Here is a 24,704-nt window from a genome sequence, read left to right on the forward strand (position 1 = left end):
TTATGAAAATAAAAACACAAAAGAATAATTTTGAATTTTATTTCAAAGTCATGCCACAAGTTGACATTAAATACAAATGCAAAAAAAAAAAAAAAAGAAAAAAAAAAAGACAAACCACGTTTTTCTTTTCTTCCTGCAGCTCGTCGCTATAAAATAAGCACAGTGTTACCGAGAATCCAAAGCACGGGCATCGATTCAAAGGCAAAACAATAAATAATTGAGTAAATGAGCAGAGAAGACATAAAGAAGCACACAATACATATCGGACAAGTAAACCTCTCCGAAAGCTAGATAAGCTAACGTACCGACTTCAACGCAAGGTAAAAGGGGTATTAGTTATAGCGATATACTGTATATATATATTTACTGTATATAGATATATAAAATCAACAAGGCTATAAAATACTGATAAAAGGTTTTCTAGAAGTGTCACCATGCAGTAAGATTTTTCCAGTCTCAGAGCAAAAAAGTACAAGAACAGTCACAAGCTCATTCCCGTCACGGTAGGCCGCATCGGCTGCGGCGGAAAAAGCTAACGCGGTGATGTCGCTGTCGATGTAGAACGTCAAATTGATTTATTTGTTTTTTGGGTGTGTGGTTTTCGTGCAGCGGCTTGCAAGATGGCAAGATTGTTTTCGAGACGTAACAATGGGGGGGGGGGACAATAAGCTGCAAAAATCCCACTTGCAGCACTCTCGTCAGCTAGCAATTGCAATAATAAAGTCGACATTGAGAGGATGACATTGTAATTTTACAACAACAAAAAAAAAGTTGCAACTTCAAAAGAATAATTTTCTAATTGCATGAGAATAAAGTCTTATGAGTGGTCGTCGTAATTTTCAGGTGAATTAAGTCATAAATTTCGAAGAATGGAATAGCAATTAGACAAGGAAAAAAAAGTTGCCGTTTTATGAGAATAAAGGGACAATTTCAAGAGTGCAAAGTCATCATTTAACAAGGGCGCTGTCGTAACTTTATGAGAATTAAATTTTTTTAAAAAAGGAATGTCACGAAAGCAATGTTGTACTTTCATGAGAAGAAAGTCCTGATTTTCCGAGAACAAAGTCGTAATTTTACAAGAATAATGGTGACTTTACAGAGAATTAAATTGCAAATTTATACGAAGAGTAGTCATTTTATCTAAATAAAACATCGGAATGCCCTCATTATAATACAACTTTATTCTTTCAAACTTTAAGTAGTCATACTATTGTAATAGTACAATATTTACATAATATTTCAAATGTTTTCCTTTAATATTATGACTTTATTCACCTTACAAAAAAAAAATGATTCTTGTAAAATTACGATGTTTCAAGTCAGTTTTGTGTGGCCGTCATGGATCAGGAGGATGCAGACAAGATGTAACAACACGGTGGGGGCAAAACAGACAAACTTCACTCTTGCAAGCAATGTCCGCAATTCCTCTGAATGACCAGCAGAGGTAGTGAAAAACAGCATCAGCGCTAGACTGCGTAGCGTCCATCAAAAACGTGGATAATCGTTGCTACGTTGATACACACACCACCGGTTATTGAATAAAAAAAAAAAATTTAAATTGCAAAAACAGAATGTCGTCCGGATGCATTCGAGAATGCGACACGGGCTTGCTGTGTTCGCCAAAGTAGCAATAGCGCACTGTCATGTAGCTTTTTCCCCTCCCCAACCGCTCCAAAATATAAATATAGATACTTTGCAATGGGTTCAAAGCCATTTTTTTGCTACATGCAGTGGCATTCTCGTATATAAAAAGTCACGGCGGCAACTCGGCGTCAACAATTATACATACGTCAAAGTTCCGACTGTGCGCTAAATACATGACGGCGAAATCCTGACCACGCACAATGCGGCCGACGGGTGGAAATTAAGAAATTGTCGTAAACATCTTTTCAAAATGAAAAAAAGATCAATAGAATTCACATTTTCAGTTTGTTTGTTTTTTTCCGGATGGGGATGAATAGGCCTACTTTTATCCGCGTGCCCAAAATATCATACGCAGGAGTACAAGAAGAACAGTTCTGAGAAAGAGTGTCGGCGAAAAAAGTATGTTAGAGGAAAATATGTAAGAGAAAACAGGAGAATAAGAATAAATAATAATATAGTGAATAAAGTTGTAATTCTATGATTAAAAGCTGATATGATACATTAATATTTGTTAAAGTACAACTTGAAATGAAACAACGATCTCTTACTATGGCTTTGTTTTTAATTTCCCCCCCCCCGTAACACTCTAATTTATTTCGTAAAATTGCGACTTGATTTGAGCTGAGCTGTTTTGCCATCGTTATGATACAAAATATACAAATTGCAACTTTATTATCATAAGATTATGATTTTTTTCGTCGTGCTCACCAACGCCTTTGCATTAGCTGTAAAATTGGCATATTGCATCCATACAAATCAATAAAAGGACATACAAAAAACACCCTCTACAAATAAATGTAAAATATGCATGAATTCCACACAAGAATAACATTTCAAAATGCTCATGCATCAGTTTCAGGAAGGTGATCCGTAAAAATCAAAGAACGAACAATAAGATGGCACGTTAACGACAACCTAGCTTTCAGCGGTTTGAAAGGCGATAGCTCCACAATGTTGTGTGGCTCCGATTTCCTTTTAAAATTCCAGTTTGATGTCTTCTACGACAGCAGTAACATCCTTTAAAATTATTCCAAAAATAAAAGCCTCACCCCATCTGCAGTTGAGTCTGCCATAGTTGCTTTGCCATGCCGTAATGTAAACTACGAAATCAATCGAGGTCAGAGTTTTTCATAATATTGGTTGTCTGGCAATTATTTAGCTAAAGCTAAGCTAACTCTCATAACCAATTGTTTTGTTTTGTTTTTGGCACCAATAATCCCCGCGCCTCCCACCTCAAGGACACTTCAGTCTCAGAATGTTGGCCACCACAACCACAACCCTCATTTTCCGTCCATTTTTTTTTTCTTTTTAACACAACAGCCATGATTAGCACCTAACCGGCATCATTAGCCACACCACAACAATCCAGCCCACTGATATGATCATGTGCCGGCGAAGGCGGCCATGCTGGATGCTCGACAACTAGCGTTGCCAAAGTAGAAAACTAACAAGACGAAAACAAAACAAAGCATAATACAGTTTAGATGGCACAGTACAAGGCTGTGGACATAGTTGAAAAAATGAGTCATGCGTTTTTAAAGATGCTGTACAGCAAAAGTGTGTGTGTGAATGCGCTCACATCCAGTAAACGCCACGTATGTGTATAACAGTTCAAGTAATGGCGCGCGAGCAAAAACAAAAGTCAAAATTGGGAAGGAGCGAAATGGACATGTTTGTCTTACATTCAACATAAAATAAACACGTTAATTTTGTATTTGTAGAGAATTAGGCATAAGAGACGCAATCGATTGATTGGTTGTTGAGATGTCTGTCCATTGTGAGGCTTTTGTTAATTATCTTGAGGAGACTAAACATTTGACCTCTTTCAAACTCATTCATCTTCCTAACCTCTTAATCCTCACTAGGGTCACGGGGGGTGCTGGAGCCTATCCCAGCCGTCTTCGGGCAGTAGGCGGGGGACACCCTGAATCGGTTGCCAGCCAATCGCAGGGCACACAGAGACGAACAACCATTCGCACTCACACTCACACCTAGGGACAATTTAGAGTGTTCAATCAGCCTGCCACGCATGTTTTTGGAATGTGGGAGGAAACCGGAGCACCCGGAGAAAACCCACGCAGGCCCGGGGAGAACATGCAAACTCCACACAGGGAGGCCGGAACTGGAATCGAACCCGGTACCTCTGCACTGTGAAGTCGACGTGCTAACCACTGGACTACCGGGCCGACCCTCTTTCAAACTAATTTTGCAAAACCGGACTTACTGTAAACAGAAAAGGGCCAGTTATGGAATTATGTAGATTTTTTTTTTTTCACAGTAAGACGACCATTACAGAAATTTAGGGCATAGAGATTCCTCAGATCCGCTCGAAATCATTTACAGTAGATTAATCGATTGCTAAATTTAGTGCCCATCCCGAGAAAGAAGTAGAACTCATCACATATCAGCAACTCGGCAAATGCCTAATTGATGAAAAGGAGTCCAAAGTTGCATTTTTTTTTTCTGAAGGAGGCAAACCATCATGGCACTGTTTTTTTAGCAGATTTTCTCCTCAGCGAAAAAACAACAAAAATGCAAGGTGTGTACTCGCAATAAAAGGTACTTGACTGTTTCACACGTTTCCTTATATAAACAGATATACATTCACCCAAATACACAAGATTGAGAAGCGCGCGCGCACACACGCACACCCACCCACCCGCACATACGCACACACACACACACACACGGTGTCAGGCAGTGTTGTTGCCATTAAGATGATGTGGCACAGGGGGGGGCGGTTCGTCGCAAGGTTCGGGCCCAGGTGCCAGTTGGAAAGGGGTTACATAGGAGCGGGGGCTGACTGCCTACTCTTTGGTCCCGTAAAGCACTTGTTTGGAGGCGGGTGACAACTTTGAGGATTGACGCCGTCTGCTAAGCTACGACCATAGAGATGTGCAGCACGTGTGTGGGGGGTGTGGGGGGGGGAGTCTTTGCAGGCCATGCGGTTCAAACGTCGTCCATAGCGTTCGGCGGGAGAAGCGTCTTGGGTTTAAAAGTGAAGGAAGACGGGGGGGGGGGGGGGGGTGAAGCGAGGTTTCACCATTGCAGCAGTTTGTTTGCGTCCATATTGTGGAGGGAAGGGACGCATGCTCGCCAAAGACTGGACTGGACAGGAACCACGTATACAAAATGCGTCGTCAGCATATACAGGTTGAAGAAGGAACACAAGAAGCTTTGTGGATAGAAACCAAGGAGTTCCCCAAACAGAAGGGAGGGGAGCCCAAAACCAGTCGAGGAGTCCAAAGTTCCCCCCCACATGGGGTGTCGGAAGAACCATCCAAAAGAGGTTTTATTTCGTCTTCTCAACGGTGAAAAATTAGAGAAGCTAACGCTCTCAAAAAAAAAAAAAAAAAGGGCGGGGGCAGATTGTGGAGGAGGGGGGGTGCCAAGGTTTGGGAAACCCTGATCTAAACAGACACAGCGGCCACGTGAACACCACCCTTGCCCCCCCCCCCCCCCCATCCATGTGAAAGACAGACAAACGCAGCCTTAAGGCAATGCCGAAGCCCTTGGTAACGTTGGCACGTGCATGCGAGTGCAGAAATGTCTGCAGATGTGCATCTCACGTGGGTTGAAGTTCACACAATAAGAATGAAAAAGAAAAATAACGGAAAAGGAGGGATAAAGCGCCCCCCAAGTTGGCTTTCTTTTTTTTTTTTTTTTCAGCTGCAAAACGTACGGCGCAACAGAAGCGGCGAGGGCGAAGACAAATGATTGAAGTGAAGAAAGGCCTTTGTAATGTAAGGTTGAAGAAATTGGTGAGAAAAAGGGGTGAAGAGAAAATTTTTAAAAAATTGCTGAAAGGAATGAGGAAAGAAAAATGTGATGGGGGAAAAACGGGGTAAAGAAGACATTTGTGTTAGAAATGGGGGGAACAAACTAGACGGGTAAGAAAAACTAAAATGTAAACTAAAACTAAAAACAATTGTGAGAGTACAAAAAAGGTGAGAAACGCCGGAAGGAAAAAATGTCAAGAGAAATGGAGAAGGAAAAAAAGATGGTGTGAGAAAGCGGGGGGGGGGGGGGGGGGGGGAGAGCATGCAAAGGCTCGGTTAAATGTTGGTGAGCGTGGTGGAGGTGATGAGGCGCACGGTGAGCGTGCCGGGCAGGTCGCTGTCCTGGCGACTGCCCTTGTCGCGGAGGTGCAGCGTGTGCTGCTCCTGACGCTCGTTGGGGTCGCTGAACATCACCACCTGACCCAGGAACGTGTCCATGATCATGTTCTTGTTGTAGATCTGACGCCGGAAGTTCGGAGAGCCAGAGCGAGAGAGAGAGAGAGAGAGAGAGCCATAGAAAAGGAAGGAAACGAAAAGAAGAAAGACTAAGTCGAGGAGAGGAATGGCAGCTTGAAGAAGAAGAAGAAGCACTGATTGGAAATATAGAAATCAATGTTTTTAAAGTATGGAAGTTTTCTCCTTGTGGTTTTTGTTCCCATCTGACGCAAAAGGACTTCTATGTGAGCCTGTCCTACCAATAAAGGGCTCAGACTCAACCAAAAAAAAAAAAACATGGTACGCAAGTGGTAAGACCGTACCTCGATGTGGACTCCCTCTTTGGGCTTCTTGCGGTAAAACAGACCCTTGATGTCAAAGTTGGGGCAGCGGGTGTCCTTGTGAACCTGCGAGCGCACCCTCTCGCCTTCGCAGGTGATGATGACGTACGGGTCCACCGCTTTGGAAACGATACAGAGTGATTAGATTCTATATTCTATCGCCAGCATCAAAACTAATGTCCTATCACAGAGGCAGAAATGTTAAGTACTCTCCTGCGAAATGACCATGGTTCTCGACGACTCCGTGCAGTTGTATTTAACTTTTTACCTCCATTGAAATCTTGTCCCTGCAGACCCTCAGCGTTGAGAACGTGGACCTGGGTGACCAGCTGAGGGTAGCCACACATGCCCGTCCAGCACGTCTGAGGAGGCTCGTCCAGGGTCAGCTCTCTGAAGCGATCAACCCGGAATCTGTGTGTCATTGTGCAGCCGGCCAGCAGAGGTCACTCTAAGCTAAGCTTAGTGTGTGAATGTGCGTGTTTGTATATTATTATTTTTTTCAGTCATTCATCTTCCGAGCCGCTTGATCCTCACTAGGGTCGCGGGGGGTGCTGGAGCCTATCCCAGCTGTCTTCGGGCAGTAGGCGGGGGACACCCTGAATCGGTTGCCAGCCAATCGCAGGGCACACAGAAACAAACAACCATTCATACTCACACTCACACCTAGGGACAATTTAGAGTGTTCAATCAGCCTGTCATGCATATTTTTGGAATGTGGGAGGAAACCGGAGCACCCGGAGAAAACCCACGCAGGCCCGGGGAGAACATGCAAACTCCACACAGGGAGCCGGCCTCGAACCCAGTACCTCTGCACTGTGAAGCCGACGTGCTAACCACTGGTCTACCGGGCCGCCTGAATTTCTAATCATTTATTATTTATTTTTTTTTAAATGTCGTTGGATGGCTATTGCTCAAGAAACTCCAGCATGTGGGCTTTACTTGCAGTCCGAAGGCACGTCGGTGAAGACGCGGAGCAGAAAGTCTCCCTGCTGGCCCGGGTCGAAGGTGGTGGGGATGATGACGTAGCGGCCCTCCTTCAGCTCCTTCCTGAGGAAGACGCAGCGCGAGTTGATGTAGATGGAGCCCGCCACCTTCTGCTGGGCCGAGTGCATGCGGTACTTGCGGTTCAGCTCCACCTGACGGACCAAAGAGCACGCTGGGGGTTACCTACGCCAAGGATGATCACGACACGTTCAGTGTTTGTCTTTTAGTGCCAAATATATTTGTTTTAACGATGAACTAATGAAAGGACGTTTCCGTTAAATCCCGAAGAAGCTTTTTAGAAGATCTCTTTTCTTCGTCTGTTATTTGTTTTTGACCTGGTGGATATCGAAGCCTATGGCGAGGTTCTCCCCTTTCCCTTCTTTGGGTGTGGCTCTCTTCTCCTTCTGCTGCAAGCAGATCAGTACTTCATCCTCCACCTTCTTCACATCAAAGACGTACTGGAAGGAGAAAGGAGGTAACAAAGCGATTTACTCGAGTGCAGTGATTGTTAAGTAGGGTTGAACGATTATGAAAAAAAAATTAAAATTTTAATTTCTAATTTTTGATTATTTTTTTTTAATTCTTAAAAAAAATTGAATTTTTTAATTCAAAAGTTTAATTAAATTTTTGATTTTTTTTTCAAGGATGAAAAAAAATTAATTGAGTTGCAGATTTAATTTATGATTTTTTTTCTAGCTCCTCTTTCCATTCATTTTTTAACAGACACAAACAATAAATTAATTGAATCAGATTCCAAATGAGATCCAATGATGTGACATGTTAATTAAATGAAATGCAAATGGATGGAAATTGACATTGAAATGTAAAAGAGCGCCTGCACTGCACCTGAGGGTTCTGGAGGAAGGTGGCCTTGTGATTGATGCAGCCGCCGGAGCGGTTACGCAGGGGGTCCTGGCGGTGGCGCCAGGAGCCCCGCATCACCTCCTCCTCCCACGTCTTGTGGATGCTGAGGTATGACGTGTTGATGAGGCGGCAAAGGATCAGGTCGGTGAAGTACTGGCAAAAGTCGTCGAATGTCATCCTACAACCAGGAACAAAGGAGAAGTCAAAGGGATCCAGTAAAAGTGCAGCAACGAAGAGCACGTTACATTTGCTTCCAAGTACATTTCCGATAACACTTTGCAAAGCAAGAAATTCAAATCAAACATGAATAAGCGTTATACTCAAAATGGTTAAATAGTGGGCGGCCCGGTAGTCCAGTGGTTAGCAAGTCGGCTTCACAGTGCAGATGTACCGGGTTCGATTCCAGCTCTGGCCTCCCTGTGTGGAGTTTGCATGTTCTCCCCGGGCCTGCGTGGGTTTTCACCGGGTGCTCCGATTTCCTCCCACATTCCAAAAAAACATGCGTGGCAGGCTGATTGAACACTCTAAATTGTCCCTCGGTGTGAGTGTGAGTGCGAATGGTTGTTCGTCTCTGTGTGCCCTGCGATTGGCTGGCAACCGATTCAGGGTGTGCCCCGCCTACTGCCCGGAGACAGCTGGGATCGGCTCCAGCACCCCCCGTGACCCTAGTGAGGATTAAGCGGCTCGGAAGATGAATGAATGAATGAATGGTTAAATAGTTATACTTGCTAACACATCAGAGCATGTCACAGCAATTCCCAGAAAACATGCAAATCTGTCAATCTAAAAAGTCTACACACCTCTGTTCAAACGCTATTTTTTTTTATGCTTTCAGAAAAAAAATTCACACAGTAAAAAGTTTTGAAATGTTTTATCTTGCTCTCATTTTTCAAAAACGAGGCGCGTGAATGGGGGTGGGGGAGGGGGGGTGTAGACTTTTTCTATCCACTGCACAACTGTTGAGCTTGCCTTTCATCATCCTGCAGAAATGGTCCGATATATTCAGTGTTTGGACTGAGAAAAATAGTAGCACAAGTGGCATGCTGATTTGATTTGATTTATTTTTTGGGGGAGGATTCATAATGGGCTAGCGCAAGTAGCATGTGCGTTTGTTTTCCTCACCAGAACTCGCCGTCGTCCTGCACGGTGACACCTAGCTTCTCCCTCTCGCTCTTGCTCACCTTGTTCCACTCCTCTGAACTGCAACAGTAATGCAAAAAAAAAAAAAACCTTTGGTGGCATCTCATTGCATCTTGTGAACGTTTTCATCGCAGACGGGGTGAGTTGTACCAGGGCCGTCGCTAACTCTCAAAGGCGATTGTGCGGAAGCTCGACGGTGATGATTCACAGACCTTAAGTAACAGGTTTTTCATCAAAGCGCGCATAGATTAATCCGCGAGAGCGCCACGGAGCAGGAAGACTGCCGACCGACTTTAATAAGCCTCTTGTCTGGAGACCTCTTCAATTATTCAGACTCCATTATCCTGCTTTACCAGACGCCCTGTTTTGTTTCGCGAGAGGTTGGTAACTAACAACTCTGAGACAGAACACTGTCCAGGGAGCAACTTCCATCCTGCGGATTACTTCTTTCCCTCAAGATTGGCAGCGGAGGAGAAATGTTGAAAATAATAGCCGGAATGAGAAGTTCCTCTCAAGGTTTTTTTACGAATAAAATTTTGTAATGACCCTTTTAAACAGTGGTGAGTTTCTGTTTCGAACTCTATACAATGCGCATTTGGGGGCAATTTTTTTTTTAACAGTCCCTTGTTGGAGTAGCATGTAGGGCCGTATATGGCCCACCACCCACAGGTTGTTTACCACAGCTTTCAAAGCTCAATCATCTGTTTGTCCAAATGGTTTTGGGAGTGGTATGGTAGGGACAAATGGCATCTGAGCTGGAGTGTGCGGTCTAGTGTGGTTTTGACCCATTAGCTTGATTGATTTGCCATTTTTCATGGTCTGTACAGCATTTACTTCCCGGTATTGCGTGGCTTATGTATGGATCGGACGGCGATCGTGGGAGCGAGGTGCTGTTGACATTTTGGAAAATGGAATCAGTGGAACCGGTAGCATTGGATCAGGTCCAAACGAGGTTGAGTTTAAAAGGATTAGGAGCTTGTTTGTGCTGCTGGAGACATGCATCTGGTCAGACCCACCTCGAAGGCAGCACGATAAGGATGGATGGCTCAAATGCAGGCCCATTCATCAATGTTTTGTTTACCGCAGATGGAATTTTGAAACACCTACTCCTCTTCTGCCGCAAAGCGTTTGAAAAGGATATGTAGCGTCAATTTTTTTTTCACAATTTCTAAAGGTTATGGATAAATCTTTGACAAAATACCACAAGGATCAACAATTTTAACACATTGCAGAGGTGTAACTCGGGTGGTGCGATTAGGCGAACGGCTTCTACTTGTGGAAGCGCAGCCCAGAATGTAGAAAAAAACAATAATCCATAGAGATGAGGACAGCATTTTTACTCGCAAAGGCAGCACGTCATACATCACAATTTGGCAAACTCTTCAGTAATAGAACATTAAAAAAAAAATCCGTTACGGTGAATTTCCAGCTAATTACCTGTCGCTCCACGGGCCGCTCCACTCCTTCTCCCCCCACGGGTTTCTCATGCGAATCATGTGTAGCTTCTCCGACTTGAAATACGCCAGCAGCCCGTGACCCAAGCGTACTTTTCGGACATCTGTCACGGCGTAAGCGTGGCCTTTCACCAGGCCGCAGTCCAGCCGCGCCTCCATGTCTTCCACGGTGGTTGCCTAGGAAACCACCCAAAATTGCGAATTAGTGATTGTTAGCTTCAATTAAGAAGGAACAAGATCCTCCTTTTAAACACAATAACACATAGCCAGGGATGTCCAAAATAAGCGATCGGTGCTCCTTTCAGTAGCGAGGGGTGCCTCAAGGATGACTTCTTGGACCCATAATTTTTTTCTTTGAATTTGAAGAATTTGACATTTCTTTTGCTGAGGACTGATAGTGGCATCCGACAAGAATAAAAGTTCAGAAAAAAAAGGAGCAATTTTTCAGATGTCAGAAGTCACAAAAAAGCAGAGAAAATATTCTTTGAACGTTTACCCTAATGGAGCAGCTGATGAGGCCGTCTCGGTTGTGCACTTTGAGGACTCGTTCAAACAACTGGTTGCGGGCTGCTTCGTCCGTGGCCATCTGACACTCCAGCAGGTCCACGGGCTCTGAGACCCCACCCGTGAAGTCCACCAGGGCGTCCGCCGTGTTGCCACCGTCCAGAGCCTCGTAGCAGCCATACACCCTGAAACAAGAACAAGTCAAGCTGTTTGTTGTTCGCTAACTAATAAACTAACTAGCTGACTAGCTAACACTTCAGCTTACTGACAAACAAATTTAGCTCATTTGTTTGTCAGCCATACACCCTGAAACAAGAACAAGTCAAGCTGTTTGTTGTTCGCTAACTAATAAACTAACTAGCTGACTAGCTAACACTTCAGCTTACTGACAAACAAATTTAGCTCATTTGTTTGTCAGCCATACACCCTGAAACAAGAACAAGTCAAGCTGTTTGTTGTTCGCTAACTAATAAACTAACTAGCTGACTATCTAACACTTCAACTTACTGACAAACAAGCAAACTGACTAGCAAACAAATACAATTACTGACAAACTGAGAAAATATTCTAAACCGCTAGCTACCTATCTAATGAATAAAGTAACTAAGCTACTAACTTAGCACCAGACAAATCCAGCCCTAGCAACCCTAGCAACAGTACTCAGCAGATGACACTTAAATGTCTGGGTGTGAACAGCATAGGAAACAGATCTATCGAAGGGGGGGTTATTTTCTCCACTTTTAATTGATGAAATGAGCATATCAGGAGGAAACTAACTTGGCGTAGGCCTTCTCCACCAGGGCGCTCCAGAACTCGTTGCTGTCATCAGAGTGGCAGTAGACCAATTGGTTGTCCACGGTGGGCAGCCGGTCGTCAATCACCACATCCACCCACTCGCCGAAGCGCCAGAAGCGGAAGTGGAAGATGCCGCCGTACGAGTCGGGCTTCTCCGTGTCCCACTCCTGCTCCTTCCAATCGGGAATCACCTGAAGAGGAAGCGGGGAGTCGCTGAGCCAAACAGACAAATGCCAATCGTGAATCATGTCAAAGCTTTATTGCCTCGCTGCCGTCACTCATAAATCCAGCTGAAACAGGGTGAAAGGTAAGAAATTTTCTGTGTGCGCCGTAAGTAACTACAACTGGGCCTCCATTAATCTGTTGTTATTCTCTTGAAACAAATAGCCTATCCAAAATGAATTAAAACTCCAAACTTGCTCGAATAGATGTCCCCCAATTAGATGGCCGGCAGAGAGAAATAAATGCCTCGAGTTTATTGATGAAATTTGCAGCAAAATAGCAAAAACAGAAGCATTGAATAGTCTCACAGATCCAATTCCGAGTGTGCAGACGGTTGGTCAATAATTATCCTTTGGAGCATGTAAGATGATTTTGTGTTTCGTGGAGGAGGACTGTTTAGCAATAATTCGGTAGTTGGAATAATGAACTCAGTAATGATGTATTATTATATGCAGTATTATTAATTGATGGAGTAATCGATAGAAGAATCAATTCTTGAAACATTTCCTGGTGACTTTCCTGATTGACAGTGACTAATCCGGGTTGGATTCTCGCGTACGTGTCACGTATTCCAATGAGTGCGCAAACAAAAGGTAAGCGCCACCCCTCTGAGGACAAAACCCAAATGTCATTAGATCTTGTTGCCAGGCATCTCTGAGAGTTAAGACGCGCCCCATTCATCATCCACCACACACACACACACACACACAAGAGCTTTCTCAAGTGGAGATTGTTATTCAGCCGATAATCTATTTTAGCAGTCATGGCGAGTACCCTGGAGCTGCCCTTCCGCCCGGACCCTCAGCTGACCGAAGTGATGCGCCTGCGGGTCCAGTCCCTGCAGCAGCGCGGCCAGAAACGTCAGGACGGCGAGCGCCTGCTGCAGCCCAACGAGGCCGTGTACCGCCTGGACTTCACCAAGCAGTCTCTGCGCTTCTCCCATTGGACCGTGCGCCTGCCCCAGTCGGGCTGCCTCACCGTCACGGCCACGTCGCAGCTGTGGACGCCAGACCTCACCCACCTGATGACCCGCCAGCTCCTGGAGCCCTCGGGGGTCTTCTGGAGGGCGGCGAGCGATGCCCGCGAGGCGGAGACCAAGTGCTATGAGGCTGACGCGCATGAGTTCGGCGAGCGCATTGCCGAGCTGGCCAAGGTGAGGAAGGTCATGTACTTCCTGTTTGCCTTCGGGGAAGGATGCAGCCCCGATACAGTGGACTGTTCCATCTCCTTCACAGGCTCAGGGGACTGCTGAAACTAACTAAGTGACTATAAGGAACTAAAGTAATGGAACCTTTCAATGTGTATGTTTCGTTCTTGACTGGTTGGTTAGATCACTGATTCTCAAAGTGTAGTATAGGCTACCCACAAGTACTGCGTGCTTTTATGAGGTACATGTTACAGTGGCTTGTTCATTAAATGTACTTATTCGGAATCCCACCCGTGTTTCAATGAACACATTTGACGCGGTACCCGGTGTCCACAGTTTCAGAACCACTCGATTAGGTGATCACTGGATTTCCTTGTGATGTAATTGTTGTGTATTTATCTTCATGTACCCCATTCCCCCGGGTATACTCCACCCTCACTACCAACGTCAGGTGTTGCTACTTCACTCTACCCCCCGCCTCCCCCCGGGGGACACCAGCAGAGAGAGCCACACAGCCCAGGGGTACCACTTAAAGGCTTACAAGGTGTTCATGTATATGTGAGAGGGAAAAAAAAGCTCGATATTGTCATCTGTTTGTTTGTTTGTGCAATTTCATCCATCCATTTTCTATTCGGCTTATCCTCACGAGGGCCACGGGTGAGCTGGAGCCGATCCCAGCTGAAACACGGAGTAGCTTTATCTTAACCAATGTGGATTTCACCAGAATTACTTTGCTTGGAAAAATAAAAAAAAAAATAAAAAAATTCAAAACTATCTTTCATCTCACGGGAGGGTGACCTTGCACTGTGATAAATATCCCATTTGAAATTAAAAAAACAACCTCTGTGGGCAGCTCTTTTGAAAATGTGACATGTCGTTACAAGTCCTCTAAAATTCCTCTTGCCTTAAGTCTTTGGTGAACAAACATACAGGAAATGCCTACTAGAACAACAGAACTTCATCTGGGGAATGTGTGTGTGTGTGTGTGTGTGTGAGTGTGCGTTTTACGAGCAGCAGCCAAACAAATGGTGCCGTGTTTTTTGCAAAATGGGTGTGCGTTATATCGGTCTGTCGTGGTGAAGAAGGAGCTGAGCCAAAGGGCGAAGCTCTCAATTTACCGGTCGATCTATGTCCCAACCCTCACCTATGGTCACGAGCTATGGGTCGTGACCGAAAGAACGAGATCCCGGATACAAGCGGCCGAAATGAGTTTTCTCCGCAGGGTGTCCGGGCTCTCCCTTAGAGATAAGGTGAGAAGCTCGGTCATCCGGGAGGGGCTCAGAGTCGAGCCGCTTCTCCTCCACATCGAGAGGAGTCAGATGAGGTGGCTTGGGCATCTGATTCGGATGCCTCCTGAGCGCCTCCCTGGTGAGGTGTTCCGGGCATGTCCCACCGGGAGGAGACCCCGGGGAAGACCCAGGACACGCTGGAGAGACTATGTCACCCAGCTGGCCTGGGAACGTCTCGGGATGCCCCGGGGAGAGCTGGAAGAAGTAGCTAGGGAGAGGGAAGTCTGGGCTTCCCTGCTAAAGCTGTTGCCCCCGCGACCCGGCCCCGGATAAGCGGTAGATGATGGATGGATGGATGGATGGATGGATGGGTGTGCGTTATTATTAAGCAGGAAGATGCCTGGCGGATGGTTAGTTGCAGGCTGCTATGCTAATACTTTACAACTCCAGCCTACCACACACTGCACAGAGGCTAATTAAAAAGATCTGAGAGGGTGGCATGAAAAAAAGCACTCGCAGATATTGGCGGGTGATTAACGTCTAAACAGTATGAAACAAAAATGGTGTTTTTGAAGACCTGGTTTCACCGGGGGAGGGAACAAAAAAATCTTCTCCTGAGAGAGTTGGGTTAGCAGAAGTGTATTCAAAAACAGAATCTAGCGCTTTGAATTACTCTGCTTTTTTTGTTATCTGGTTTCAAACTCCAAATGAATAACAAAGCAACTGGTCTGGCGAGGAATTTATGGTTTAATCGGCTCGACAAATGATTCCCCGCACCATCCATTTGGATTTCTTCCCAGTGTTTGGATGAAAAGTAACCATCAGATGTTTAAGTGGCAGAGCAAAATGTCCGATGACTCGGCTGATTCATTAAAAAAAAAATATTCTGAATAAAATGAACTTGTTTTTTGGTGCCTTTATGCTTACAACAATAAAGATATGAATCACAGGCAGAACATTTGATTCTTTTACAATACTTTAACCTTTAGTATTTGTATCACTTTTGTAAAATTGCAAAGAAAGGAAGGCAAAAGCTTACTTTTTGCCATAGCGACTCTCTGGAGGCCAGACTGGAGCAGGCTGCCACGAACCAGCAATTCCCTAGCTGGCCCTGGTGGAGGTCGTGTGCGCTGATGCCGTCCACGAACAGGTGAGGGTCCTCGCACAGCTCCTACAACGTGAGCAAAAAGGTTTTGTTTTGTTGTTCTTAATGTACTGTTGACTCTCCATAACAACCCGGGCTAAACTAAGCTCCTCCCCGACATACAAAAGCTCGTTTCCTGGTCAAGATGTATCAGTTAAGCATACTTCCTTGAAGCGATTATTGTACCATTTTCCGATTAGACTTTAGAGTCATCTTGTGAAATCACCACAAATGTTTGTGAATAAGTGAACGGCAAATATATGGGAAGTCATTGTACCACTTTTTGACCGTTCTATTTTTGAGGTCCTGCTGTACATTGAGACGAAAAGGGAGGAGCGATTGGTGGGTGGGGGGGGTGGGTTGTTAACGAAGGGGAGCTAAACCACCGCGTCTTATTGCTGACGTGTAGCAGACTTTAAATGCATTTGTGAAATCACATTAACAGAGTGTGTCCGGGTCCATTTTCAGCTTCTGTGCGGACATGCCGTCTTTCATTACAACTACCGTAATTACGTGGTGTTCAATAAGCTGCTGCAGCGTTTTCCTACTCTCCCTGTTTTTTTTTTTCATACACACACACGCACACGTATAATGTGCCGGCTGGCGTTGGAACCTTTCTCTGTCCTCCATTTTTTTTTTTTTTTTGGTCCACAACATTCCATGCGGTGTTGTTTTTTTTTTTGGTTGTTGTTGGAATGCATTAAAAACAAGGATGACTCAGCAGTTGCAGCAAAAAAGATTGCATTCATGACATTGGCAGTCAAATGTGGGGTGGGAGGGAGGGGCCAAAGGTAGCCTATAAAAGATATATTTTTGTCTTGAAACATCTAAAGTAAAACATCCCAGAAGTGGAACAACTTGGGGTATGAAAAGTCAAACACATTGGATGGCGTAGAGCAACGAGTTCAAGGTGAGCGTGACATGGAGGCATCCCTGTATCGACTCCGGCCTTCAAAGAGCATGTGAATGCGCTTGGATGCAAAGCAAACTAAACAAACGACACGGCCAAGGTCGGTCTATCGCTGACTCGGCAACACTGAGCCACCCCCCCCCCCGCCCCCACCCATCCGAACCCCTCCCAGGCCAACAATGACATGTTTGTAGAACAGCTAAGGTTTCTGTCTGCACCAGCATTGATTGTCCTGGTGCGACGGGGAAGCCAGGCGAGGCAAGACGAGGGGCTCCCCACGGCCGGCGACCCGTCATCCGGTTGGGGGAGGGGGGGGGGGGGGGCGGAGTGCGTCTCAGGTGGAAGAGTAATAGAGTATCGATCGGTACGCGGCCTCCGCAGACAGTGAAGTAATGCGAACACTGCGGCCAAGCGCCGTCTAATCATTTACCTGCCGGGTGAGAAGCTGTCGAGCGGCTCCGCAGTTCGCGCGCCATCCAGAAGTGCCTAACACATTACCAAACCCCCCAAAAACTAGCAAAATATATCCCACTCGGGTGTGGCATTTTTTTTTTTTCCTGCGGGAACAACTGTGCATGCTCGTGTCCTCATTAAACATTTGTAAAGGGCAGCAAGCAGATAAAGGATGATATGCTTGGAATGGACGATGACTTTATGGGACATCCATCTGCCTAAATGACCAAGATGGACAGTATTGATTCATTTGGAACTTTTGCAAGGTTGGAGAAAGGTGGCCGCGGTCAGGAGAACAAAGTTATCCGAGAGGAGACCAAGAGTGGAGAAAAGTCTGAGTGTCGCAGCATTTTCGTTGAATTTTTTTTTTTTTTAAACTCTCCGATGTTAAAACAGAAGCAAATGGGACACATCAACAAAATGTAGAAAGGCTGGAGAATCCAGAGTTAAGGCATTGCAACGGGGGTCATTTTAGCAGGGGGGTGGGGGGTTGCAAGAGGAGACTGAGGGCAGCAAGCAAATGGGATTCTGCAGCAAAGTGGAGACTGCGGTGCATAATACTGGAGCATCCGCAGAAGAGTGCAAACAGACCAATGTCTTTTTCACAGATTCATTCATTCATTCATCTTCCTAACCGCTTGATCCTCACTAGGGTCGCGGGGGGTGCTGGAGCCTATCCCAGCTGTCTCCGGGCAGTAGGCGGGGGACACCCTGAATCGGTTGCCAGCCAATCGCAGGGCACACAGAGACGATCAACCATTCGCACTCACACTCACACCTAGGGACAATTTAGAGTGTTCATTCAGCCTGCCATGCATATTTCTGGAATGTGGGAGGAAACCGGAGCACCCGGAGAAAACCCACGCAGGCCCGGGGAGAACATGCAAACTCCACACAGGGAGGCCGGAGCTGGAATCGAACCCGGTACCTCTGCACTGTGAGGTTGACGCGTGGGAGGAAACCGGAATACCCGGAGAAAACCCACACAGGCCCGGGGGGAGTACATGCAAACTCCACACAGGGAGGCCGGAGCTGGAATCGAACCCGGTACCTCTGCACTGTGAAGCCGACGTGCTAACCACTGGACTTACAGCAAAAAAAAAAAGATTCTTTTCAACCGACACAAAACTTACCTTTCATGAAAAAAAAAAAAAAGTTTTTTGCACCAAATTCCAGATGATGTGTGTTACGGCAAAACCCCCGTGGACGACAGACCCGCTCTTGTAGTAAGTACTAAATTCTGAAACCCAAGAAAATAAGTACACTTTCAATTCCAATTGTTCGTAAGCCTTTGCTTCTCCCTGGGTTTCTCTTAAACTTGATTATTCTGCACTTTCCCCGCACCCTCCCGCAGTGGCGCTGAGCTTTCAGTGGCCATTAGGAGGAGGACGAGCAAACGTGCTTAATGGTTCCCATGGAACAAATGCACACCAGAGTGAAATCATGTGGTAAATGTCCATTATTGTTCTTGTCATTATAATCATTTGGGTTTTTCTTATTAAAAGGTGCACGAGTCTAACCTTCTTGCTCGACTGTAGTTGTTATGTACTCGTGCGAGAGTTTATCTAAGGAATGAATAGTGGGGAATCGTGTTTATCTATGGATGTAAATACCAAGTCAAAATCAACTGTGTGTTATTTTATCATGTGAAAATGCTACAGTGTGCCCGGTTAGGCTCCTCCTGCTTTTTTTTTTCTCCCCTTCCTTCCACTCATCTCACAGTGTTCAGTCCGCATGACTGACATCCACGCAGACCAAAACATATAATCTGTGTGACCCAGTTTCCATGGCAATGTACGCCGCCTGCAGGAGGTTACTCCATCCACAACCACACTGTCAGCATTATAGAGAAGAAAAAAAAAAATCGGACTTCAACAGGACCTTGTTTTGACGATTACCGACTTAATGGGAATCAGGAACTGGCAGATAATACTGCAGCATCTACAGCTAAGACGCAGGATAAGATCACGTTAGCGCGTGTGCTTATTTGTGCCAATTTTAGCTGTATCCCGTCAAATATCATAACACCAAAGTGTCCGGGAATAGCCAACAGTGGCACGTGTGCTCGCTTTTACACAGTTTATCCAAGAGGAAACTGAGGGCAGGCCGGCTGTAAAGTGGAGACTGTGGAGGATCATGCTGCAGCATCCAGGATAAGCCAATTTTTGCTGAGGGAGAGACTAAGGGCATCGTAGGCCTCTGCATTGACTGTTAGCCAAGGTAAGGTGACAGATTTTAGCCAAGAGGAGCGCTACGTCAAAGTGGAGACTGTGGACGATCATGCTGCAGCATCCAGGATAAGACATTTTTTGCTGAGGGAGAGACTAAGGGCATCTTAGGTCTCTGCATTGACTGTTAGCCAAGGTAAGGTGACAGATTTCAGCCGAGAGGAGCGCTACGTCAAAGTGGAGACTGTGGACGATCATGCTGCAGCATCCAGGATAAGACATTTTTTGCTGAGGGAGAGACTAAGGGCATTGTAGGTCTCTGCATTGACTGTTAGCCAAGGTAAGGTGACAGATTTTAGCCAAGAGGAGCGCTACGTCAAAGTGGAGACTGTGGAGGATAACAATGCAAAATAGAAAAGACGGACAAGAGTCGTTGGCTACGTTTTCAATATTCACGTAAGTTACTAAACATTGTTTTGTGTCTATTAGCGATTTTTTTTGAGCGACTTACCCGCGGCCTCTTCCACACCACGCGTCCGATCCTGTTGCCCTGGTAGAAGAGCGAGTTGTCGGCAACGGGAAAGCGGGGGTCCTCGAAGAGCAGGCCGCTCTGCAGGCACTGCCTCTTCAGGGTGGAGTACTGCTGCCCCTCGAAGGCCTTCACCGACGCGAACATGCTGCAGCCCTGCGCAAAAGGGAAAATAGAAAAAAATAGCATCATCGGCTGGCACAGATGAGGGGATTTGAGTCACATGACTTCAATCCCGCCATCCATCATCTTCCGCTTATCCAGGGTCAGAAAGTCCAGACTTCCCTTTCCATTTTGTCCAACTCTTCCAAACCAGACCAGATACAGTAGTTTTCGTACGTTGATGGTTTTCTTCATTCAGTTGGGTTGTGAATCTGACTTACAACGTGGGCCAAAATCTGACATGGGTCGTACAAGGATCAAACAGTCCATTTAAGGGTGGGGGGTTCGACCTTGTTCCGAGAGCACCCTCCACAGCAATCCCCAAAGGACACAGTGAAATGTCTTCTCCAAGTCCACAAGCACACGTAGACCGGTCATTTTAAAAAACGTGCACAAAGTATCCGTACGTTTTTACTTCCCACCATTGGTAGGAAACTTTTTTCCCTTTCCTCCATCGCTTGACTGACGGCTTCACAGTGAGCCGCCTAAGCGGGAACTAAAAGTCCTGGTACGCGAGTACCTGAATTTTCTGGGTCTCCAATGATTACTCTGTCTCTTGACGTCCCCCAGGGCCTAATTATCACAGCTATACAGAGATGCAGCCATGTCCGCATTGATCAGCCCACCGCACACACCAGGGCACACACACACACTCCTCTAAAATTGAGCCGTCCTGATCAATAACTGTGCCATGGGACAAACCTCTCGCTCATTTAACCTAATTCGTCTCCGACAAACGCGATTGATCAATATCATGAATTTCAATATTGATGTCCTACCTGGATGACTGAGCTGGCGTTGGCGTATCGATTTGATACTAACGAGGCTGGATGGCCAACCATGCAAACGCCTGCTTCATAAACACTGCGATCTGTCGAATTAGAAAAATGGACCATTCATTGGATACTTTTATCTGTATAAGCTTTATTTGTTGGGCAAACGGCTAAGTTTGAGCTACTCTATCAAATGGTCTATCAGTCCATAAACTCAATCAAAGAATTTGTTTTGGATTGATTTATAAAATGGGCCGGACCCCAACAAATTGGCACACGTGGCAGGATGACCAGCACAGCAAACCATACCCATAATAATATTTCCAATGATAATTGGGAGTCTCCACTACCAAACCAGATCTACGTCGTAATACCAAGACTGACCACTAGAGACCATACCAATTTGGATCTGCAGTTACAAATAGTTCGCATTTACCACTGGCGACTTCCTGGGAGGAAAAATTATTCTTGAGACCCCTTCACACTCACACAAATAAAGTATTTCCTCCAAGATTACTGAGATTGTAGTCAGAGGCTCCATCTGACAGATGGCTCGTGACCACCACGGGGAGAGCATACTGTCCTTTGGCCATCCCATACGCTCAATAGCATCACCTGCGAAAAGTAAATTCTCAAAAGCCACTGACTTTCAAACGACTGAACAACAAGAATCTATTTGTTGCATTATTTGATTTATTTTCACCTCTAAATGTCCATCTTACTAAAAACGGACCGTCTGCATATCACATTGAATAGTGAACTGTATTAGAAGCCGAGTAGAACTATCCGGTAGATTTTCTGTGAATGAGGCGGTTGTGAAGACGACGGTTAAGCAGTCAACAAATGCGTCTACATGTGGAGTCCCACAGAGATCAAGTGTCCGACCTTTTTTTTTTTTTTTTTTTTTTTGCATGAACTAATCATTTTATTAATTGGATCCACAAAATCAATGGTCAATTAATTGTAAATAACACAACTTCAAAGACAAATATTTAATTTCCATTGATATGAAGTGACAAACCATCTTTGAAAGATATCCCAACGGGTACAATGTCATGTTGCGGTACAACTAGTGTAGGCGTCTTACACTCACGACTGATACTTTGGAGAGGAGTCGTGACAAACAAATTTTAAAAAAAGCCCTCAATGTAACAGCAATTTGGGAAGAGCGATTATAGGGAACGTGAAATCAAGACTGGGCACAGCAGGCAGGACAGGGAACGTCACATTCTGCCTGGTCAGAGACCGGTGACTGCTGTTTAAGAGGGGGTGGGACGCAGTGGTGACTGATTGAGTCTGCTTCCGCTGACAGACTGATTAAACCCGCAGAAGTGAAGAGGGAGCAGTAATGCACACACACACACACACACACATACACAGAATGAAGGCAGGTTCTAGCACATCAGACCTCATCTACCCCACAACTGAGGGAGGAGGAAGAGTAGGAGGAGAAGGAGGTGGACTCTCCCAGGCTTCACATCCTCCCACTGTGCTGAGCTCTCCCACCCTCTGCAGCATCACGGTCTCCCGCTGCCGGCTCAACTACAGGCTTGGCCCTGACACTGCCTGCGTGCTCGTGATCTCCCGTACAGTCCAACGTCAAAACCGATCTGGTTGATTATCAGAGGAGGCCTTCAAATCCTCACATTATTGAGCCGTGTCGCGTCCACCCCTGCTGATGTTGCAGTATTGCGGAATTTTTGCGAATATAAATTGCCTTGGTAAATCCGAATATTAACATCTGTTTGAAAAAAATTCTTAAATTAGAAAAATAAAGATCGAACTTTACGACTGGATTCTCCTCAGATCGCTGTGTAAAAGAGGCTAATGGTCGAGCAGTCTGTAATACCAATCATTAATTTTAAAAAATTACAAATTAAAACAATAAAATCTTTGTCCTGTGACACAAAAACAAACTGGTCAATAGTCACTGAAATCAGCCAGCCAATGAAACGTAGGCCAAAGGGGTAGCCATTAAATTTGGTGGCATTTAATATTGATATTTTCATAATGAATGGGATTACATGGCAATAAGAGACCTCGGCTGTAGAAAACGGAGGCAGCGCCGGAAGCAGGGTATCACTCACTCCCAAGAAACATTGAATGGGGAGGAAAAAAGGTGTGGGTAAATTCTGTTAGCATTTATTCAGATTTTTCTATCGCAACATGATATTTGACATGAATAAATTGATCATCTCAATGCGTCAATGACAAAACTTATACAATTGTCACGTTAAACAGGGTAGAGACAAAACAACCAAATCAAAAAATATATAAATCCAGTGTTGCAACACTGTCATTTTTTCCTCAGCCATTTTTTTTTTGCTACAAGTAACCCAAAGAGCAAGATGACTGCAAACGATCAAATCTTTTTAGTGAAAGAAGAAAATGAAGAAAGGAAAAAATATCATTTGTTTTTAATTATTTAACCAAGTTGGGAACCATTTTTCATTTACAATCAGGGCCTGGCCAATAATAAGATTGACAGTCTATATATTGAAGACATAATTTTCTGCTGCCTGAAAGCTTGAGCATGACGAGACTGCTGCATGTTATGTGTCCAATATTATTCTTTGGCAATATTATGGCTTTTCCCACTTAGACGAACAGTTATTGGGAAGTAAAAAAAAAAAAAATTACATTACAAAATGTGGACGTCAAAATTGGTCTATAATTGTTCAAAGATGCCACCAATGCACTAGTTTTTTTATCCTCAACTCACTTTGGCATTTTTCTTTAGCAGTATCGTGTCATACGAAGGCACCAAACACTACTTTTGTCTGAAAGAAACATCTCAACTTACTTTGACCAAATGTATTGCCACCGTAATGCCAGAAGATGGTGACAAGGCACTACTTTGGTCTAAATGAAACCCCTCAATTCACCTCAACATCCTTAGCACCATGATACCACCAGATGATGCCAGAGCACTACTTCTGTCTACATAATGGTGCTAAACACATTTCAGCATAGTTCCTTGCCACCGTGATGTCACAAGATGGTCGAAACACAACATTTGTCGAAATGAAGCTCTTTTACTCACTTCAAAGCAGTTCCATGGCACATGTCACAAGATGGTGCACAAAATTAGCGAATGGGTAAGAATCTCAGCACTGACTGAAGGCTAGTTCAAAGGCGCTGTACTTTTGTGACATTTTTGTTTTGTGGGGTGCGGTGAGGTTTTCTCGATAATATACAATATGCGCTTTGGCCTACGAAAGACTGGAAACAGTGGATATCTGTTAAAAATTATCTTGCGCCATGTGGTATTGTTAGTCTCCGCAATATTAAGAGCAACGTATATATAATGGGTTATTTTATCTATTTGTTTTTCTACGCTATATTACGTTTTTATGATAAGGACAACAAAATGAAGCATATAGTAAGTAATAGCATCGCGGTTCTCCTGAGATTTACTGAGCTGCTCCACCGTCTTATCCATCCCTCGCGAGCACCTGCGCCCCCGGAGGCGCGCGACGCCTAGCGCTCGGTTACCTGCACCGAGGCCTCTCCCGTGGCAACCCGGTTCCCTCTCTTTCTCTCGGGGGGATGGTGGGGAGTCCAGCGGGTCCGACTCTCGCTCTCTCCGGGGGCGGGGGAGGGGGATGGCCGGGGTTCCTCGCCTCGCTCGCTCCCTGCCTGGTCCTCTCCTCCGCCGGAGCACCGCTCTCCTCCTCCTCCGCCGGAGCACCGCTCTCCTCCTCCTCCGCCGAAAAGCGAGAGTCAAGCCGGCCTGTATCACTCCGCGGCAACAGCGGAAATGCGTTTTCAAACAAATAAAACATTTTTTAGAATATTGAAGTATTTTTTAAGTTTAAATGAATTTTATGGAAGTGAGAATGAACAATATCATCTAAATGATATTTCAGAAAGTCAAACATATCCTGTCGTGGCAAACTTCATCACAGAACTAGCTTGCTTCACTTGCATCACCATTAAAAGATGGACAAAACTCGACGCTTTGTCCTATTTAATGAAAAACAATTTATCATAAGTCCCTCTCATATTTACCAACACTCTTAGGAGT

The 24,704-nt window shown here is 45.1% G+C and overlaps 2 protein-coding genes across 5 annotated transcripts; one reads left to right on the forward strand and one right to left on the reverse strand.

Moving 5' to 3' along the window:
• Window positions 1–2,217: 2,217 nt before the first annotated feature.
• On the reverse strand, window positions 2,218–24,437 carry capn5b (calpain 5b). Of its 2 annotated transcripts, none has more exons than XM_052047269.1 (13): window positions 24,173–24,437; window positions 19,725–19,898; window positions 15,578–15,709; window positions 11,923–12,131; window positions 11,138–11,330; window positions 10,625–10,818; window positions 9,170–9,247; window positions 8,030–8,225; window positions 7,519–7,641; window positions 7,139–7,335; window positions 6,468–6,610; window positions 6,182–6,318; window positions 2,218–5,882 (listed from the first exon to the last, which is right to left on the reverse strand). In XM_052047269.1, the coding sequence occupies exons 2-13, from the start codon at window positions 19,887–19,889 to the stop codon at window positions 5,700–5,702; spliced, it is 1,950 nt and encodes a 649-aa protein (XP_051903229.1). In that variant the 5' UTR covers window positions 19,890–19,898; window positions 24,173–24,437; the 3' UTR covers window positions 2,218–5,699. The 2 variants fall into 2 exon arrangements, with proteins under 2 accessions (XP_051903229.1, XP_051903230.1); XM_052047270.1 differs by having other exon boundaries at window positions 6,468–6,589; window positions 24,173–24,432.
• On the forward strand, window positions 12,125–13,850 carry ompb (olfactory marker protein b). 3 transcript variants are annotated; one of them, XM_052047304.1, is made up of 3 exons: window positions 12,125–12,247; window positions 12,369–12,755; window positions 12,921–13,850. In XM_052047304.1, exons 2-3 carry the CDS (start codon window positions 12,737–12,739, stop codon window positions 13,412–13,414), a joined length of 513 nt encoding a protein of 170 aa, XP_051903264.1. In that variant the 5' UTR covers window positions 12,125–12,247; window positions 12,369–12,736; the 3' UTR covers window positions 13,415–13,850. The 3 variants fall into 3 exon arrangements, with proteins under 3 accessions (XP_051903264.1, XP_051903265.1, XP_051903266.1); XM_052047305.1 differs by lacking the exon at window positions 12,369–12,755; XM_052047306.1 differs by lacking the exon at window positions 12,369–12,755 and having other exon boundaries at window positions 12,924–13,850.
• Window positions 24,438–24,704: the final 267 nt, after the last annotated feature.

The sequence above is a fragment of the Hippocampus zosterae genome, chromosome 16, assembly GCF_025434085.1.
Source record: "Hippocampus zosterae strain Florida chromosome 16, ASM2543408v3, whole genome shotgun sequence".
Lineage (NCBI taxonomy): Eukaryota > Metazoa > Chordata > Actinopteri > Syngnathiformes > Syngnathidae > Hippocampus > Hippocampus zosterae.

Excerpts from the sequence above, each read along its gene's own strand:
- capn5b (XM_052047269.1), bottom strand. The coding sequence starts at position 19,889 with ATGTTCGCGTCGGTGAAGGCCTTCGAGGGGCAGCAGTACTCCACCCTG. Across the intron at positions 6,611-7,138 it reads GACGTGCCTTCGGACTGCAA|ATTCCGGGTTGATCGCTTCA; the intron begins GTAAAGCCCACA and ends AATGACACACAG. Across the intron at positions 6,319-6,467 it reads GGGACAAGATTTCAATGGAG|CGGTGGACCCGTACGTCATC; the intron begins GTAAAAAGTTAA and ends TCGTTTCCAAAG.